This window comes from Rhinatrema bivittatum, chromosome 1 (assembly GCF_901001135.1).
Source record: "Rhinatrema bivittatum chromosome 1, aRhiBiv1.1, whole genome shotgun sequence".
Lineage (NCBI taxonomy): Eukaryota > Metazoa > Chordata > Amphibia > Gymnophiona > Rhinatrematidae > Rhinatrema > Rhinatrema bivittatum.
Window position 1 is genome coordinate 582,122,810 of NC_042615.1, and position 20,694 is coordinate 582,143,503.

At 44.9% G+C, this 20,694-nt stretch overlaps 1 protein-coding gene across 7 annotated transcripts in view; it reads left to right on the forward strand.

Moving 5' to 3' along the window:
- The window catches only part of SECISBP2 (SECIS binding protein 2), a 303,042-nt gene that overhangs the window by 204,328 nt on the left and 78,020 nt on the right, over positions 1–20,694 (forward strand). For all 7 annotated transcript variants that reach the window (XM_029618469.1, XM_029618450.1, XM_029618477.1 and 4 more), the window contains 2 exons: positions 3,239–3,392; positions 17,819–17,960. In XM_029618469.1, the coding sequence (XP_029474329.1) occupies positions 3,239–3,392; positions 17,819–17,960 (296 nt within the window). The remainder of the gene's footprint in view (positions 1–3,238; positions 3,393–17,818; positions 17,961–20,694) is intronic.

A 20,694-nucleotide genomic window follows, 5' to 3' on the forward strand; every position in this document is an offset into this window, starting at 1 on the left:
CATATAACTTTGCCTACGCTTTTTACTATCTATTATAAAACGCAGCCTCATATATTTATTAGCATTTTGAGGAATGAATGAAGCCATCCTCACACCTGTTGCTGCACGGCATTATTACATGTTTTAAAGAAGAGATGTATGCTTAACCAGGATCCGAAAGATTGTATGCAATAGTGGATGCACCAACTTTCAACCTTGCAGGCATGCAATAAGTCCTGCTCACATTTATTGCCCCTGAGGCAGCTCTCGACCAAGAGCAAAACTCGGCCAGAGTCGGGCAAACTTTAATAAGGGCTTTTTTCCATACACCGATCTTTGCTATCTTTACTGCTACAACAGCTAACTGGATCGGCTTCCGATTTGTTTTCTGGGACCATCCCCATAAATATATACAAAACTACTCCCTGTGCGGCACATGTTGTAAAACCTTTCAATCTATAACCAGATAAATTTCCAAGCGTTAGTACACTCCTGCTAAATGATTGAGCACATACGGAGCACTCCTGCAAGGGTAATGACCTGTCTGTTCCATCCTACCTTCCTTAAATTCAGACTGAATGACCATATCCCTAATATTATGCCCTTTCATGAATGCAAATAAGAGTAATTCCTGGAAATAGGAATACAGACCAGGATTCTCCAATACTGCTTTATATTTGCTGAACTCTGTAATATGCGGAGAATACAGCAGGACAAATACTATCTGGAAGAAACCTCACAAAGTCTTGATATCAACAAGAGATCCTGGTTTATCCACTGGGCTCTCTTGTACACCTGTGTCACCACCGCTGAAGGATAACCTCTATTCACAAAAGCAACACCCATTTCTTTTGCCCTTCGTTTGAATTCTCCCAAAGTTGAGCACAACCTCCTTAACTGGAAGAATTGACTAACCGGCAGATTGTCTCACAAATGCTGTAAATGACAACTGTGTTAGTGGAGTAACATATTGTGATCTGTTTGGTTTTCTTAAAGATCGAGAAGTGAAAACCATCTTCCTCCAGTGTAATTTGTATGTCAAGATAAGACACACCGTACTGAATGTATAAGTAAATTTCAGATTTACATCACTTTGGTTTAACCACTTAATAAATAAGCTAAAGGTTTCACCCATACCTCTCCACAAAACCAGAATATCATCAATAAATTGGAACCACATCACCAGTCTGCTCCCGGTAAGGATTCAGTGCCAGTCACTGTACCTCAAAGTGATCCGACATACAAGTTGCCACACCAGGGACCCATGGCTGCCCCCTTTTCTTTGCTGTGAAAAACAAAAAAAATTCTTTCAAGGCTATTTCAGCTAGTTCATAAGTTGCTAGACTCTTGCACATAAATCACTGGCTGCTAATGTATTGGCAATAATGCTCAATGCATCATCCTGAGGTATGTTGATATACAGGGAGATCACATCAATCGTGGCCATACTCACACCAGCCAGATGTCCTGTATGCTGCTGTAAAACAATGATGTCAGATGAATCCCTCATGTAAGAAGGTAATAACAAAAACTGCAGGGCTCAAAACTTATCAACTTTGGGAGAATTCAAAAGAAAGGGCGAAAGAACTGGGAGTTGCTTTTGTGACTAGAGGTTATCCTCCAGCGGTTGGTGGCACAGGCATACAAGAGAAGCCCTGTGGATAAACCTCTTGTTAACATCAAGACCTAGTGAAGTTTCTTCACGGGTAGTATGTGCCTGTCATATTCTCTGCATATTTACAAAGTTCAGCATATTCTAAAGAGGCATTGGAAAATCCTTGGTCTGTATTTGCATTTCCAGGAATTACCCTTATTTGCATTCACGAGAGGGCGTGATATTAGGGATCTGATTGTTCAGTCTGATTTAAGGAAGGTGGATATTTACCAGTTGTTCAAGGGGAATAGAGGTGGTCATTACACTTGCAGGAGTTGCTCTATATGTGCTCATTCATTTAGTGGAGGTGTATTACCACTTGCAAAATTATCTGGTTATAGATTGAAAGGGTTTACATGCGCCACACAGGGAGTTGTATGTATTTTATGGTGTACATGTTCTTTAATCTACATTGGAAAGACCATGTGTCCAATACGGATGAGAATGGTAGAACATTCCGAGCGCTGTTGAGGCAGAATGGAGGCACCACTAGTTGAACGTAGTCATGAAATGGGCCATCCTTTTGTTGACTTTACTTTTGTGGTATTAGAAGTGATTGAAGTTGGTGAACGTGGTGGTAACCGTAGATGAGGCATTGATCCGCAAAGAATGCTGGATATACACCTTGGGGACTGTTTCACCCGCTGGGTCTCAATAAGAGACAGAATGGTGGAAATGTTAATGATTAATGGTTGGAGGGGGATGTTCACGTAGGTTTGACGTGGGGTCATGTAATAAGTTTTGATTTTGATTAGGAATGTGTGTGTTTAAAAGAAGGATGTGTGTGTATGGTGCAGTGTGAGCATTTTGCCATTTGTGACATGAATGGATTGAGATAGGTTGCTAATTATGGGTGTAACTGTGAACTTGATGAAAGATACTGTCCCGATGGATGTAAGGATTTTGGAGGTTAATTGTGTATTAAGAATGAATTTGTGTGTTTTTTCCGCAGATTAGTAATCCCTGAAGCAGGCAGCCTCTGTCCACCAAAACGTGAGCTTTTGTGGGGAAATTGAAAACATACAATAATGTATAATATTCATATATAGTGGGACCCCTTGAATTGAGCTTTAAGATAAGTAATTAAGAGTTTTTGTAGTAGGTAGGGGATAGAATTCAAATTTAAATGAAAGTAATAATAGGCATTTAGGGAGGAGATCGAACTGGCAGATGTGACAATTTTTAAGGTGTTTAGTGCTGATACCCTTGAGGCCTATTGCGTGGCGAGGGGGGGGGTGGATGTATGTTTTATTTATACACCTTTCTTTCTGATGCTGTGTTCATAAAGGATACAGCAATTGAGAGATTAGCGAAATTACAATAATATTTTATAGGACTCTTGATTTGTGTGTAACAATTTACAAAGTTAAACATAACATCTTTTTGCCATTTTTAATGTAAAATCCCTATTTGCTGAGTTTAACAGAAAAATAGTGGCTATGGCAGCAAGGATTCCCCTGCAATTTTATCTCAAGATAATGAGCACTGGTGTCTGGAATCGTGGACTCTAAAGAAAGCCAAGATGTCATTTTGCTTTATACTATATGGTCTAGGTGTGGTTGGTTTTTTTTTTCTCAGCGAACTTAATTTTATTTACATTTTTAGATCATTTTGAAAGAAAGAGAACAACGAAAGCAGCAGCACTTATTACAAGGGCAGGACGTGGTAACGCAGAGGGAAGACCTTGCTCCAGAGGATCAGGAAGAGAATCTTGAAGATGAGATATGTGAGCTTGCCCTGGAGGACACATTTCAAACAGGTGTTGCAGCATACTACATATCCTTCATTACTATGTATAGCAGTACTTTTGGTGTAGTTGCTACATTAGTTTTAAAGTATTCTTATTGCTTTAACTGTCAAACTTGAGAGATTTGGGAGCACCAATTTTGGGCTGTACCAGCTCTCTAAGATGTTAACTTTTAAACAGCCGCGCGAACGCACATGTATGTGCATAAGCCAGCTCAAATCGAGAGACGCAGCTATTTTATAATATTTGCACATATATGCGCACATGGTATAAAATAGGGCGGAGGTGCATTCATGTGTGCACAATTTTATATGTACGTACACATAATTTTTATAAGGATGTGCGCATATCCCTGCTTCCACTGTGTAAGTGGGGGATTTTAAAAGGTGCGTGCATCCACTCCATTGCCAGAGTCACCAATTTGTTCCCAGTTCAACCAGGCAAGAGAGAGGACTTCTAAGCCCCCCTAATTTAATAGCCTTTCTTTTCCCCTCTTAACCCCGACCCTTGAAACGCTGCTGACATGCCTATATTTTTTTGTTTTAGGACTTGCAACACCATCCATAGCAGAAGTAAAGTTACGCGATAATGGACCACAGCACGCGCTTGTGCACATAAGTTTTTACGAGCTGGTTTCATTCATAAATCCAGGAATGTCCATGCCCTGCCCCTTTTTCCAAAAAAAAACAAAAACATTTTGTGCAGGTAGCAGTAGATTCTCATACTTGGGCAACTTTTAAAACCCGCTCGACGTGTGCCTGCCCAAGATAACTTTCATATCTCCTGGTTGTGGCGCACGCAGGCCTTTTAAAATTCACCTTTTAAGGTTCTGGGCTCTTTAGAGATAGAGACTAGCCAAGAAAGGTTTAAAAAAAAAAAAATTTGAATTTTAAGATGCATCATAGAATCTGCTTTGAAGAAGGAACCCATGCAGGCGATAATAAGTTGATCCAAAACCCATAACAATGCTCAGCACATGGGGTGGACAGAAAAATCATAAAAAAAACCAATCCATTAAAATTGGGGGAAAAATAGCAACATCCAGTATTTTGGGAGAAATGCAGGGTGTTCCATTTATTTGTCCATGGACAAGCAGGACTCATGTCAGCCACACAAGTTGGGTGACATCCACTGGCACTGATTTGGAATGTGCTTTCTCAGAACTCAGAAAGATCTAAATGTCTTTCTAAGCATGCATAGGTTGTTGGGTTTGTGGCATTTTGTGGAATCTTGGTCGAAGTGGCGATGACTCCTCCCACGGGGTGGGGCCCTGTGGGGAACCATAACAATTGGCTAGACTCTAGTAAGCAGACACTAAGGAAAGAAAGCTTTATTATACTGCTGTTGAAGAGTTGAATCTTGCCCAAGGAACGGACAGTGCTGTAGTCCAGCGATAACACAGTAAACTGAGACAGTCTCTGTAGTTAATGGTCTCACCCAGATGTAGCAAAGGTGTGGTAGTGTTCTGCAGCATGGGATAGGCCGTGCACCTGAAGGGTGGAATGAAGAGAGCTGGAGCGTAGAGATACTCAGAGTAGCAGTGCTGATAACTTCTTTCAGTTGTTGAATGAAGAGAGGGACCCGAGGTCCGAGATGCAGGATACCCTGAGTAGGCCCTCGAGGAGCGAGTACCTAGGAGTGTTGAGAGTTCCTGAAGAAAGCAGACAGGACCCTCCGAGGAGCGAGTGTCCTTCAGGTTAGGCAGATTAACCCCGGAGGGCGAGTAGAAGCAAGAGGCCCCCAATAGCGGGTACCCAGAGCTACTGTAGGAGCGAGATACCCCGGAGGGTAATGAAGAATCCAAGCGAGCAGCTTAGACGCGGTCAGAGTAGCAAAAACCGAAGTCCTTGCTAACGTGTTGCATTGGAGCAGAGCGGAGGTTTAAATACCCGGAGGTACTGACGTCATGCGGTGGGGCCGCCCCCGAGGTTCCCGCCATGACGTATACAAAAACATAGACAGTGTGCGGCCCATGCCCTAGGAGGGCCTCAGGAAGAAGCATGGCGGACGGGACGCCCATGCTGGCTCGGAGACGCCAAGGGTTTCGGCAAATAGCAGCAGAGGCAGCCATTCTTCTAATGGAGGAGGAAAAGGGTAAAAGAGAGCTGAGGCAGAGCAGTCGCAGCCGTCTGCAACCGATGGACACAACAGTAACCACCTTCAAAGGGCCGCCTCCAGGACCTCTTCCTGGTGGTTTGGGTTTTCGAGGGTGTGTGAGATGAAATTGACGTACCATGTCTTTATCCATGTTGTTGGCCAGAGGCTCCCATGTGTTTTCTTCTGGTCCATAACCCTCCCAGGAGATGAGAGATTCCCACGTCTTGCCTCTCTTGCGGACATCCAAGATGTCATCTACAGCATACTCAGTATCGTCCTCCGTGTCCAGATTAATGGGTTCTGGGGTCTTCTTAGAGAACTCTGAGAGCATCAAGGGTTTTAACAGAGAGACATGAAAGGCGTTATGTATTTTCATTGATGGGAGTAGTTTCAAACTGTATGTCAGATTTCCCAAGCGCTGAAGGGGATAGCAAAGGGTCCTACATAACGAGGTGCAAAACGTGCTGAAGGTAGTTTAAGATGGAGGAACTTGGTACTCAGCCAGACTTTGTCTCCAGGCTGAGGCTGAAACTGAGGTGCCTCTCGTTGGTGAGCATCATAGATCTTTTTTGCTTTCTATCCTGCTTTAAGGAGTAAATCGTTTGTTTGCTTCCAAAGCTGGGATAACTCTGCTGCAGTGACCTGTGCAGCAGCAGGAGAAGCCACTGATAAGGGAATTGGCAGAAGAGGGAAGCGGTTGTTGTCCATAGACAAGTTGGAAGGGAAAAGACCCCGTAGATGTAGCAGGATGCGAGTTGATAGCAAATTCTGCCCAAGGCAGCAGGACCGTCCAGTCACTCTGTCTTGAATTTACGTAGGACTATAGAAACTGTTTAAGCGTTCTGTTCATTCTTTGTCTGTCCATTAGACTGAGGGTGGTAAGCGAAGGTCAAGTCCACTGAGATGTCAAACTTTTGACATAAGGCTCTCCAGAACTTAGCAGTGAATTGTACTCCTCTGTCGGACAGAATATGCTTATTAGGCATTCCATGAAGGCGGAAGATATGTTTGATGAAGAGTCTCGCTAACTCCACGGCTGAAGGTAATCCTGGTAAGGCTACAAAATGTGCCATCTTGGAGAAGGGATCAACGGTGATCCAAATGGTATTGTTCCCATTGGAGAGTGGTAATTCTACCACAAAATCGGTTGCTATGTGTGTCCAGGGTTCATCCAGCGCTGGCATGGGTTGAAGCAGACCCCAAGGACGTCCGGCTGGTGGCTTTTGTTTGGCGCAGACAGCGCAGGAACCGACACAAGCTTGTACATCCTTTTCATGGTTGGCCACCAGTAATACCGCTGTAACATGTCCAAATTACGACTGTCCAGGATGGCCGGCCAAGCGGGAATCGTGCGCCCACTTCAACAGTTTCTTCCTTTGATTTCTAGCCACAACTGTCTCCCTAGCGGGTACAGATGTATGCTTAACCAGGATCTTTCGGATCCTGGTTAAGCATACATCTCTTCTTTAAAACATGTAATAATGCCGTGCAGCAACAGGTGCGAGGATGGCTTCATTCATTCCTCAAAATGCTTTCCCGGGATCGGTAATGTGACGGGGTCCGTCTGGGCACATCCTGAGGTGAGAAGGATCGTAAGAGGGCATCAGCCCGGATGTTCTTCTCTCCCGGATGGTATTTCAAAAGGAAATCGAATCTGTTAAAGAACAGTGACCATCTTGCTTGACGGTGGTTGAGTCGTCGTGCATGTCTGCGGTACTCCAAGTTCTTGTGATCAGTGTACACTACTATCTGATGTGCGCACTCCAGCCAAGGATGCCACTCCTCAAAGGCCAGCTTAATTGTGAGTAACTCTTTGTCTCTGATTCCATAATTTCATTTGGCGAGCGAGAACTGCCTTGAGAAGGAGCATGGAGGGAGCACATTGGATTCACTGTACTGGCTCAAAACCACTCCCTCGTTGATGTCCGATGCTTCGACCTCGACGATGAATGGGCAATGCGGATCTGGATGGCGGAGGCATGGCTTTTTTTGAAAAGCCCTCTTTGAGAGACAGGAAGGCTGATCTAGCTTCAGGAGACCAATTGGCAGGGTTGGCTCCCTTTCTGGTCATTGCAGTGAGAGGGGACCGTCAATGATGAATAGTTCCTTGATAAAGGAGTGGGTAGTAGTTCGTGAAGTCCAAGAAACGGCGCATTGCCTTCAAGCCTGTAGGTTGGGAGCCAATCTCGGATGCTTTTCTAATTTCTCTGGGGTCCATCTGAAACCCGTTTTTTGAAACAATGTATCCCAGAAAGGGTACAGGTTCCTTGTGGAACTCACACTTCTCGAGTTTCGTGTATAAGTGGTACTCCCGTAGGTGTCTTAAAAACTTTTTGACATCCTCTTAATGTATTTGTAGATCCTGGGAGAAGATCAGGATGTCATCAAGATATACTACTACACATTGATATAGTAAGTCCGTAAGATGTCGTTCATCCTATTTTGAAAGACTGCAGGTGCGTTACTTAATCCGAAGGGCATGACGAGATATTCAAAGTGTCCATCACAGGTGTTAAAGGCCGTCTTCCATTCGTCACCTTCACAAATGCACACCAAGTTGTAAGCTCCTTTGAGGTCCAGTTTAGAAAATATCTTGGCTCCCTGGAGTCTGTCAGATAGTTCGGAAATTAAGGGCAGGGGATACCGGTCCTTGATGGTAATTTCATTCAGACCCCTAAAAGTCGATGCAGGGACGTAAGGTGCCATCTTTTTTTCCCACAAAAAAGAATCCTGCACCAGCCGGGGATTTGGAGGTTCTGGTAAGACCTTTTTGAAGGTTCTTTTTGTATATTGGCAGGCATGGCCTTAGTCTCAGCTGCAGAAAAGAGGGTAAATTCTCCCTTTAGGAGGCTCCGTATTGGGTTTCAGGTTTATAGCACAGTCGAAAACTCTGAGGTGGAAGTACATCTGCTGCTTGTTTAGAGAAGATATCCTGGAAGGAGGCGTATTGTGGAGGCAAACCTGATAAAGATGGTATAGAAGGCATGTATATTAGTGGCGAGACTCCGTGAGACACCGACCATGACAGCCAGGTCCCCACCGGGATAATTCCAGCGTTGGCCCAGTTAAACTGTGGCATATGATCTTGTAGCCAAGGCAGTCCAAGTACCACCGGATGCATGGCCTTTTCCAGTACGAGGAAGGAGATGGTTTCAGAGTGTAAATCTCCGGTGTGCAGGCCGATGGCCTGGGTAATCAACGAAACCTCACCAAGCATTGGTTCTCTATGGATAGAAGATAATAGCAATAATTTAGCTATTGGTTGTGGTAGGAATCTGTAGATGTTCTACTAAGCGTTTTAAGATGAAATTTCCTCCCGGCACCGAAGTCTATGAGGGCAAGGGTCTGAAACTACAGGCTTCCGCAGAGGAATGAGACTGGTAGAGACAATGGAGGAGTTGGAGCAGTGAGGCCTAGGAGGAGTCCTCTTGCAGATCATAGGCCATTCAGTTTCCCGGACAGATGAGACAGGTTTGGACGGCGTGGCCTGATTGGCCACAGTACATGCATAACCCCATGCGTTTGCGGAATCGTCTTTCCTTAGAAGTTAAATGACTTCTTCCTAATTGCATAGGCTCGTCTTCTTCTAAGGGTGCAGATGGTAGGCTTGAAGCAATTGGCACAGGTTTAGGATGGTTAGCTCCCGGGAAGGGCTTCCGAGGACTCTTAGGCCTCTTGAGTTTCGGTCTCGAATCCGGCGGTCTATTCTCCCAGCCAATTCCATGAGAGATTCAAGGGTATCAGGCAGGTCGCGAGCCACCAGTTCATCCTTTAAGCAAGAGTTGAGACCCTCCATGAAGATAGCACGTAAACATCCTGTGTCCCAGTGTAGTTCGGATGCTAAAGTCTTGAATTTGATCGCATAGTCTGCTAGCGGCTTATTGCCCTGCTGGAGATTGAGCAGAGCGGATCCAGCGACGGTGTGGCGAGCTGGGTCATTGAAGGCAGAGTTGAAAAGTTTCAGAAATCCTGATAGGATCTTCACGTTCCCATAAAGGTGAAGCCCAAGCCAAGGCTTTTCCTTCAAGTAGAGATAGGATATAAGTGATGTTGGAAGCTTCTGTGGGAAAGAGGGTAGGTTGCAAAGAAAAATGCATTGCATTGGTTAAGAAACCCTCTACACATCCTTGCTTCACCCGTGAAGCGGGTAGGCATGGATAGCGGTACGGTGGTCTTGATAGTCACCACCAGAGACAGCTATTTTTCACTAGAGTTGCTGAAGTATTCAGTTGTGCATGTAACTTGATTGAAGGCAGCAGCCAGGCTTTCCAGAGATTTTGTTGCTCAGTGATCCGCTGGGCCTAGGCCAGGAATGTCCTGCAAGGCTGCGAGCTGAGCCGAGTTCCCTGGAGTTAGCAATCTGTTGGGTTTGTGGCATATGATGGACTCTTGGTTGAATGTGCTTTCTCAGACTCAGAAAGATCTAAATGTCTTTCTAAGCATGCATAAGTTGTTGTGGTTTGGGCAGTTTGTTGAATCTTGGTTGAAGTGGTGATGACTTCTCCCATGGGGGAGGGGCCCCGTGGGGAACCACAATGATTGGCTAGACTCTAGTAAGCAGACACTGAGGAAAAAAAGCTTTATTATACTGCTGTTGAAGAGTTGAATCTTGCCCAAGAAACAGACAGAACTGTAGTCCAGCGATGACACAGTAAGCTCAGACAGTCTCTGTAGTTGGTCTCACCCAGATGTAGGTGCGGTAGTGTTCCGCAGCTCGGGATAGGCCGTGGCACCTGAAGGGTGGAATGAAGAGAGCTGGAGCGTAGAGATTCTCACAGAGTAGCAGTACTGATAACTTCCTTCGGGAGGTTGAACGAAGAGAGGGACCCGAGGTCCGAGATGCATGATTACCCTGAGTAGAGTAGGCCCTCAAGGAGCGAGTACCTAGGAGTGTTGAGAGTTCCTGAAAGAAAGCAGACAGGAGCCCGAGGGAGTGAGTGTCCTTAAGATTAGGCAGAATACCCCAGAGGGTGAGTAGAAGCGAGAGGTCCCCGAGGAGCAGGTTACCCCAATGCTACTGTAGGAGCGAGATACCCCGGAGGGTAATGAGGAATCCAGCGAACAGCTTAGAAGCGGTCAGAGTAGCAAAACCGAAGTCCTTGCTAACCACGTTGAATTGGAGTGGAGGTTTAAATACCCGGAGATACTGATGTCATGCGGTGGTGGGGCTGCCCCCGAGGTTCCCGCCATGACATATACAAAAATGTAGGCAGCGTGTGCGCGTGCCCTAGGAGGCTCAGGAAGAAGCATGGCGGACGGGGACGCCCAGCTGGCTCGGAGACACCGAAGGTTTCGGCAAACAGCATGCGGAGGCAGCCATTCTTCCAATGGAGGAGGAAGGAAAGTGTAAAAGAGAGGTGAGGCAGAGTGGTCGCAGCCGTCTGCGACCAGACGCAACATAGGTGTTCCCACGCAGCTACCACGGTGCAAGTTTCCTCAGACTAATTTCTTCCACTGAAGTGAAAAGACCCATTTACTCGCTCTTTATAGACATTCATCTATTTTGGGTCGTTTTTATTTCTCTTTATTTTGTTGTTTTTTCCTGGTTATTTCTTTTCCTGATTATCCTGGCAGACAGTCCAGACAAGTAGGTTATGCTTCCCTATCAGCAGTTGAAGGTTTACTGATCTCACCCTATATAGGGTCTTGGGATTATCTCAGCCTGCCAGTATTCTCTGAATGTAGCTGATGGCAGGATAGCATATCCATGCTGCTATGGAGTTAGGCTTGGGCCTTTTGGAGATGGTGTCTGGCTGCTGGGGCAATGTGAAATGGTGGTATATAATTGTAATTATTTTTGGCCAACTGCAGTAGCCATGCCCCAGTCAGCCTCACTCTGGGGATGCTGCTGGAATGCTAAACCGTCGCCGCAGTCATTGCCTCTAGGCGTGCGTCCCTCCTTTGTAGGCCCTATGGTGGGAAAATTTCCTGCAGCGCCTAGCGATGTTCAGCCAGTCAAAAGATTTAAGTCCCAGCCACCCAAAAGTCTTTCCCTTCACAACAGATCTCCTGCATCTCTGCAGTGATAGTTGCTCAGCATTCCTGCTTATTCCTGTTTGTTCCTGCCTGTCTTGTTCCTGTGACTCGGCCTTCCTGAGTTCCCGCTTGTTTTCCTTAATCCCCGCTTGTTCTTTCTCCCTTGGTCAATCCTGTGTTGCCTTTTGACTCCTTGCTGCCCAGACCCTGTGTTGGACTTTGACTTTGATTAACTCTCAGCCTGCCCTTGACCTTAGATTAGACCTTGACTCTGCTTCTTTCTCCGCCTACCTCGATCTCAGCTCAGCCTGTAAGTCCTGCAAGGCTGCACAGAACCTGTAAGCTCAACCTAAGGGGAAGGTGGTTGGCCAGCAGAAGATCCTGTCTCTGGGTGAGCAGCTGCCATCTGTTAAGGCCTATCTTGTGCTTGCACAAGATAGCTGGTGCCAACTGAACAGCCTTCTAAGGGCTCACTATTACTCACACAACAGTAATAAATAAATAAAGAGATTGGAGAAAACTTATGTGTTTTGTAGGCGAGGGGGAAAGAGCATGAGTTAGGGGATCATAGGGGCTGTGGGGTGTGAGTGAAGTGATCGGAGGGGCTGGACAAAGTTAAGGAGGGGAGAAAATAAGATTAGGTTTGGTGGGGGAGAGGGGGAAAGAAGAAATTGAGTGAGGAGATTGTGGTGGTTCTCTCTTCCACACCCAAGGAGGCAAAGAGCAAGCCATGCTTTTTAATTCCAGGCCCCATTACCCCTGTCCAATGAGATTGAGGACAGCATTCAGTGCCCATAAGTCTGTTCCTGCCCCCCAAAGCAGAGGTGAGCCAATTGATTCTTTACTGGATGAAGAGGAGGAGTTTTATTTATTTTATTTATTTAAATGCTTTTAAAATATACCGACATTCATAGGACAATCATGCCGGTTTCACAATCAACATTGTAAAGGAGGAAGAGGAAATTACAAATAACAGGGAGGGGGGGAGGTGGGGCAGAGAAGGAAAAAGGAGGGGATGGGGGTCAGGTGACAGTAAGCGCAGAAGTTGCGGGAAGGAGAAAGGTAGTGAAGTGCTAGGGGAGAGAGCAAATTGATAGGAACTGTGTTAAAAAAAAACTGAGAATAAAAAATTAACAAAATTACAAAATCAGGAATTCCCTAGGAGGCATCAACGGATTAGAAGGGGTAAGGGAATTGGAAGTGGCAGTGGAGGGGGTTTAGGTCTGATTGGAGTCAGGGTATGCTTGTAAGAAAAGCCAGGTTTTGATGCCTTTTTTGAAGTTGGGTAAGGAAGGTTTCAGGCGGAGATACGTGGGAAGAGAATTCCAGAGGGAGGGGCCGGCTATGGTAAAGGCTCTCTCTCTGGTAGTTGAGTGGTCTGCTATTTTGAGGGGTGGGATGTGTAAAGTGCCCGCCGTGGAGGCTCTGGATGGACGATTGGATGTACGGAACGTGGTGTTTCCTTGAGCCATTCGTGGGTATTTTTGTGAAGCATGTTATGGAGTATTGTAAGGGTTTTGTATTTTATACGGAAAGGGATGGGGAGCCAATGCAGTTCTTTTAAAAATGGGTGTGATGTGTTTCTCTCTTACGAGTGTCTGTGATGATTCGTGCCATGGAGTTCTGCAAGATTTGTAGGGGTTTAATTGTGGCGTAGGGCAGGCCTCAGGAGAAGTTAATTGCAGTAGTCTAATTTTGATAGGATTGTGGACTGCAATACAAGGCGAAAGTCTTGAAGGTGGAGGAGGGGTTTGAGCTTTTTGAGGATGTGGAGTTTATAGAAGCCGGTTTTTAGAAGGGATTTGATGTGTGGATGAAAATTAAGGTGTTTGTCTAATACAACACCCTAGGTTCTCTTATAGATGGCAGGATGGGGAGGGTTGTGGGGGTAGTTTTAGTAGAGGCCTGTGAGGTAACCTCGAGTTTGTTGGAAAATGAGGATGATTTCAGTTTTTGCTGTGTTAAGAGCGAGTTGGAGGCTTGCTAAGAGAGAGTTAATGAGGCAAGACAGGATTCCCAGAAGTTTAGAGTTTCTTGTAGGGTTTTTTGCATGGGGATGAGGATCTGTACATCATCCGCATACATGAAGAAATTGAGACCGAGGTTAGAAAGTAGATAGCAGAGGGGAAGAAGATATATGTTAAAGAGGGTGGAGGATAAGGAGGATCCTTGGGGGACACCCTGGAGGAGGGGTATGCGTGGGGACTCAGAGTTGTCATGTTGACCAGGTATTCTCTATGGGTGAGATATGAGGTAAACCATGATAGTACAGTGCCAGAGATGCCGATTCTGATAGCCGGGATAGGGAGTATTTGGTGTTGACAGTGTCGAAAGCAGCAGAGATATCTAGTATAGCGAGTAGAATGCGGTTCTTGGTCCATGCCTATATGTATGGTGTTGGTGACTGCCAGAAGGAGGTTTTCCGTATTGCGACCTTTTACGGAGCCGAATTGTGCGGGTGCAGAATGTTGTGGTTTTCGAGGTAGTCAGAGAGCTGGGTATTGACAACCTTTTCAAGTATTTTAGATACAAAATGGAGGTTGGATATAGGCGGTAGTTAGAGGGGTCTTTGGGGTCTAAGGTGGGCTTTTTTAGGAGGGGCTTGACTATTGCAAGTTTGAGTGGGTTCTGGGACCTTGCCATATGTAAGAGAGCAGTTGATCAAGTCAGATAGAAGTCTGGATATGGATGTGGGAGAAGAGAGGAGGGTCTTAGAGGGGATGGTGTCAGCAGAATGGGAAGCAGGTTTCATTCTTTTTAGAATGGTTTCAATTTCAAGGGTAGATGTTTGTTCGAACGTTTGCAGATTGGTTCTGGATGTTTTGGTAGGTAGGTGGAAAGTGGTGGGGGGCTTGGTGGTGAAGCGAAGGAGAATGTTGTCAATTTTATTCTTGAAGAAATTAGCAATTTCTGTGCATTTCTCTTTGGCGTTTTGTTCTGGGGAGAAGGGGCATGGGGGGGCAGTGAGATTAGCAACAAACGTGAAAAGGGCATTTGCATCGAATTGATAATTGTGGATTTTGGCTGCGTAGAAGTCTTTTTTGGCTTGGTTAGTGCTTGACGGTAGTGGTGTAATGAATGTTTATATGCTGACTTGTGTGTGGGAGTGGGGTTTTTACGCCAGGTGCGTTCTTTGGCTCTAAGGTCCTGTTTGATCGTTTTGAGTTCTTTGGTGTACCATGGTTTTTTGTCTGTGTTGGCTAAGGGTATTTTTTTGTGTATCATGGGGCAGGCTTCCTCCGCTATCTTGGCATTGATGTTATTCCAAGATTGCAAAGCTGTGTTCGGGTTGGAGAGGTCCAGGGATTTGTTTGCTTTCTCAAAGGCACGGGAGATGTCTTCCGATGAGCAGTGCTTGCGGAAGGCAATAGTCTTGCTGGTGGCCTGAGTTTTATCTCGAGAGAGAGGAGGATGAGGAGGGGGCATTGTTGTGGAGGTGGGCGTTAATGATGAAATGATCAGACCAGGGGATGGGAGTGGAGGTAGGGGTGCTGTGTGAGGTGATGTGCTTGTTGACAAAGAGGAGGTCCAGTGTGTGACCAGCCTTATGTGTGGGAGAGGTGATGAGTTGCTTGAAGCCTAATGCTTGGAGGGTGATCATTAGTGTTTCACAGGCAGGTGTGATAGGGTTGTTGTCTGCATGGAGGTTGAAATCTCCGAGAATGATTGCTGCAGAGTCAAGTTTGATGTTGTTTGTTATATATTCTATGAGGGGGGGATGTGTCGTGTTCAAGTAGGCCTGGGGGGGCGTAGATGAGGCAGATCTGCATAGTCTTAGATTTAAAGAGGCCAATTTCCAGTTTGTGGGGTGGTTTTAGAAGGGTGGAGTTTGAGTTTGAGGTGCTTTTTAGCGGCGAGGAGTAATCCTCCCCCTTTTTTTTTGAGGCGGGGGATAGAGAAGATATCATAGGTCTGAGAGGGGAGTTGGTTGATGAAGACGTGGTCAGAATCTTTTAGCCATGTTTCAGTAATGGCACATATGTCGGGGCTGGCATCAGTAAGTAGGTCATGAAGAATTGGAGCTTTTTTGCAGATAGATTGGGCGTTGACGAGGGATATGACTAGTGAGGCTAGGCCTAAGAATTGTGTGAGGGGCGTAATCATGATGTGTATTAGTGATCTTTGGGTGATAATTGGGCAATGGCTGGTGGTATTTGTTTTGGGTCGGCTGGTGTGTGGGAGGATAGGGATGGTGAGACGGCACATCTCTGAGGAGGGAGACTTGCCAGTAAGAGGGGGAGAGGTATAAAGTGAGAAGGGGATGGAGGCAGGGAGTTATATCGACTGGAATGAAGGGCAGAGGTGCTTTGGCTCTTGGGTTTAAAGAGTCTGAGCTCTGGCTCTTATGTAACGTAGTTTGTGGTGCGGGGGGGGGGGTTGCTGGGGAGGGTGATTTTACAGAGAGAGGAAGGACTTGAGGATCACCAGGGATAGGGGTTTAGATTTAGGGGCTTTAGGACCATTGGGAGGTGGGGCGACAAGGACCTTTGGGGAATTTATGGGGCGGCTGGGAATGAAGGATCAGGATCATCAGGGCAGAAAGGAGGAGGAGGGGATTAAAGTGAGAGCCCCATTTTATCTATTTGCCTTCTCCTTTTCCCAGTGATCCTGCATTCCCCAGCCCTCAGGCATCCTTCTCATCGAGAATGTAAAGAGTGTGTATGTGTGTGTTGAGTTCACACCTGGCCCTGCCCATCCCATCCCCTCCACAGTTGCACTTCCTTTTTGTCTACAAATTAAGCTCTGAACATACCAATGTAAAAAGAAAAAATTCTCACTCTAAAAATTGTTATCCTTTAAAATTGGTTAACTTCTAACCACTTTTCAAAAATTTTTCATATCTACCTTTCCAAAAGGAGGCTCATTGTGGTCAAAGTTTATCAAGCAGCATCTCTGCAAATAGGTGCAATGGTATCAGTGACATGAGCAAGCATTACCGTGGACATTCCTACTATTTTGCTATGTTTTGGAGGTATTATACTCTTGAATGTAATTGTCACATTGCCAAATTATAATGAACAAGTAATGGTTGTGTACTCGCACTGTGTGTACACATGTGGGAGTAATGTTCGTTAACTCAGTTATACTACACCAAAAATACAGAGCTTCTGTTCCTGAGACTGTGCATTAATGTATTTGTTGTCCAGTCCTATGCTTTAATGTGCACACCACTGGTATAGTATGCATTAAAGCTGGAGGAGTGGAGGAGTAGCCTACTAATTAGAGTAGCGAGCTGTGAGCCAGGAAAGCCAGGGTTCAAATCCTACTGCTGCTCCTTGTGACTTTGGACAAGTCACTTTGTCCTCCTGTGCCTCAGCCACAAACTTAGGACCTGATTTACTAAGGCTTTTTTTTCCCATTCTGGTCTATAGGAAAAATGCTTAGTAAATGAGGCCCTTAGATTGTGAGTCCATCTGCTTTGAAATGGCTGAAAGGCAGAATAGAAATAAAATAAATAAAATGCTGCTAGTAGCCAGAATGTGGCCAAGAACAGGAATGCAGCATCACTTCATTTGCCTAAACAACCTCCCTAACTATTCCATCTCTTATTTTCAAGCCAGTCTGCAAGCTGGTTCCTTTGTTGAAAGTCTCAAACCCACACACAAACAAGATCTCTTCATTAGGTCTTTCTTTTTTTGTAAATGGTTACCTAAAAAGCATGTATATTGTACTATGGGAAACCTGTTATGAAGGTAATTTTCAAAGGGACTTCTGTAGGTAAAAGTGTTTTACATGTATAAATTGCCTTTTGCAAAATTGCCTTGAGCATGCATATATCATATATGCCTATAAGTCTATCTGGACTGAGCAGAGGCATTCCCTGGGGGTGAAGTTTGGACTTGTGCATATACTTTCAAAAATTCAAAGACATGTACATTTTCCCAGAAATATGTGCAAAATCAAATAGCTGGTGTAGGTGTGTGCAGGTAAATTTAATGGGATAATTTTCAAAACTGATTTATAAGCACAAGTCCACTTTGAAAATTGGTGTAATGTATGCATGTATTTGCCACATAATTTAGGTGCATTGTTACAAAATTATGCCCCATGTGATGTGTGCAGCTTTCACTTTATCTGTGACATGCCTGAGCTGAGCACAGAGGAACATATGGAAGCTTTTAGACTACTACAAAAAATCCTTTCAATTTGAAGTGTCCCCCCGACCCCAAAGAATTTAAAAAATAATCAACAAAAATAGAAAATGTTTCTAGTGATGCTGTGTGAATAAAATTAGAGTATATAGGGAGAAGAAGAGTAGGGGCAAGTCTAAGTTCTGTAAATACAGAATTTCACTTAAAATGCAAATTAAGCCTTGATTTTCTTGAAATTAAAACACATACTGTCTAATATTGTCTTGTATTTAGAAACTGCAGAAAACAGTATAGTAGTCTCCCCTGTTCCTGTGGCTCAGAGTGGCTCACAAGTTCTCCAGGATTCTCCAGATGTTAACTGTCCAGCTGCACAACCATCTAATCTGCCTAAAATTCACAGCAGAAGATTTAGAGAGTAAGTATAGTATGTTCATACAAAGTGCACTTAGTCTGTTTCTAGGCTCCTTATTCCCTTGGGGGGGGACGACTATATAAACAATGTAGAAAGCCTGCCAAAGAAACTTTAGCACATTCTACATCAGTCTCGCTAGCAGTTGCAAAGAAAACAGAGTATACATTGTACATCTTCCTGGCCTCCACTGAGCAAACTGTTCTGAGTAGGATGCAAATTGCTTGGTATTGTTTTGCAGTAAATGAAACCAGTCTAATTTTTTGCAATGCAGGTAACAGTTTGAATCATTTGAAATAGAATTCAAAAGTCACTACCCCACACTCTTTCCTGCCATATCTTGGCCTTCTTAGAAAGGAAGCCAGCAGTTTCACCTGTCGCTACTGGAGTGGGCTGGGGCAGAATAAGCTAACCTAGGGAGAGAAGAGAAACTGGGTGGAGGAAGGGAGAAATGAATGAAGAACAATTTTAAATTGACAGAGGCTAAAGAAACAAGAGAGAAACTTTACACATATGAAAATTCCAATAAAAGGTTTAGGGCCCCTCAGTGATGTAGGGTTTAGATACTGAAAAGTTAATTTTTCTTCAGCAGGAGCTCTCATCCCTCTTACTAGCCAGTGCAGTAGAGCTTCTTCTGTAGCAAGAAAAGAACTCTGGTTTTATATCACCCATTCTCAGGAACCTACATTGGCTCCCAATAAGTTACAGAATCCTACACAAGTCCCTCACCATCATCCATAAAACCAGTCACAAACAGCTACCACTCGACCTTCAGATCCCATTTAGACTCCACACCTCTACAAGACCCATCAGAGAAGCCTACAAAGGAACCCTGCACCATCCCCCCAACCCAAATCCACCCTTTGTACAGCCACCAGGAGAATGGGCTTTCTTGACAACGGGACCTGCCATCTGGAATGGCATTCCTCCAGATCTCAGAATGGACCCTGCCTGTCGACATTCCGGAAAAAAACTCAAGACCTGGCTATTTCAACAAACCTTCCCTTAACCGTTCGGTGCATGGATAAGTGCCACTTAGACAGAACTCTATATAATCTATCTAGGCATCTCCAATATACCGCTTGTTAAGTTTACTTTGTCTAACCTCAGCCTCTAGCTACTTCAGCTCCCAAGGGACCTTGGGGTGATGGTGTCTAATGATCTGAAGTCGGCGAAACAATGCGACAAGGCGATAGCTAAAGCCAGAAGAATGCTGGGCTGCATAGAGAGAGGAATATCGAGTAAGAAAAGGGAAGTGATTATTCCCTTGTACAGGTCCTTGGTGAGGCCTCACCTGGAGTACTGTGTTCAGTTCTGGAGACCGTACCTTCAAAAAGACAAAGACAAGATGGAGGCGGGTACAGAGAAGGGCGACCAGGAAGGTGGAGGATCTTCATCGGATGACTACGAGGAGAGATTGAAGAATCTAAATATGTACACCCTGGAGGAAAGGAGGAGCAGAGGTGATATGATACAGACTTTCAGATACTTGAAAGGTGTTAATGATCAAAAGACAACGACAAACCTTTTCCTAAGGAAAAAAATCAGCAGAACCAGGGGGTCACGATTTGAAGCTCCAGGGAGGAAGATTCAGAACCAATGTCAGGAAGTATTTCTTCACGGAGAGGGTGGTGGATGCCTGGAATGCCCTTCCGGAGGATGTGGTGAAGACCAGAACTGTGAAGGACTTCAAAGGGGCGTGGGATAAACACTGTGGATCCATAAAGTCAAGAGGCTGCCAATGAAGAGTGGGTGACTCGCCAGAATGATGGCTACTGCCTGGAGTCAATACCCTTATTAAATAAACATACACAGGCTTGACTCCAACATCGCTCTAAGCTTCAACAGCAAGAGGAAATGTGGAAAAAGATTCACACTCACAAAGAGGGGAGTAGCTGGCTTGTTACGGCGGTTACTACCCCAAATCAAATAAGCCTGATACTTCACTTTCAATGCATATACAGCATAGTTCTCTGATTCAACGGCAGGGGAGAAGTAAAAGAGGGTTCGCACTCACAAAGCGGGGAGTAGCTGGCTTGTTACGGCGGTTACTACCCCAAACCAAATGGGCCTGATACTTCACTTTCGATGCACATCCAGCATGGCTCTCTGCTTCAAACGGCATGGGAGAAGACTTATACGTCACGCATATCCAGCATAGCTCCCTGCTTCAACGCAGGGGAGAAGAAAAACAACCAATAAGGGCTAATAACATAGTCTGGGTAAAACAAATAAGCATGGGTGCAGCTTGCTTATTGCGGCGGCTACTACCCCAAACTAATCAAGCTAGATATTTCACTTGGATGCAGCTCCATCACTGCTCTCTACATTAAAGGTGGGGATGGAAGGGAAATAGAACCAAGAGCTAAGAGAAACAGATAAGTATGAGAGAAAATATGTGTGAAGCTGCTGGGCAGACTAGATGGGCCATTTGGTCTTCTTCTGCCGTCATTTCTATGTTTCTATGTTCACTCGACCTTGTTTTATTGTAACTTTGCTTCTTTCTCATTGTTAATGTTATTGTTATAACCCCCTCGTTCCTTGTAAACCGATATATGATCAGTATCATGAATGTTGGTATAGAAAAGAAATAAATAAAAATATTTCAGATACTTTCTGATTGCATAGAAGATACACTGAAGACAGTCTATCTTAGATTTATGGAAACTCAACAAATATCTAAAGAGAGAAATTCAGGATGAATTTGGTGGATGCCATCTTTCCCCTCTTAAAGGAGGAC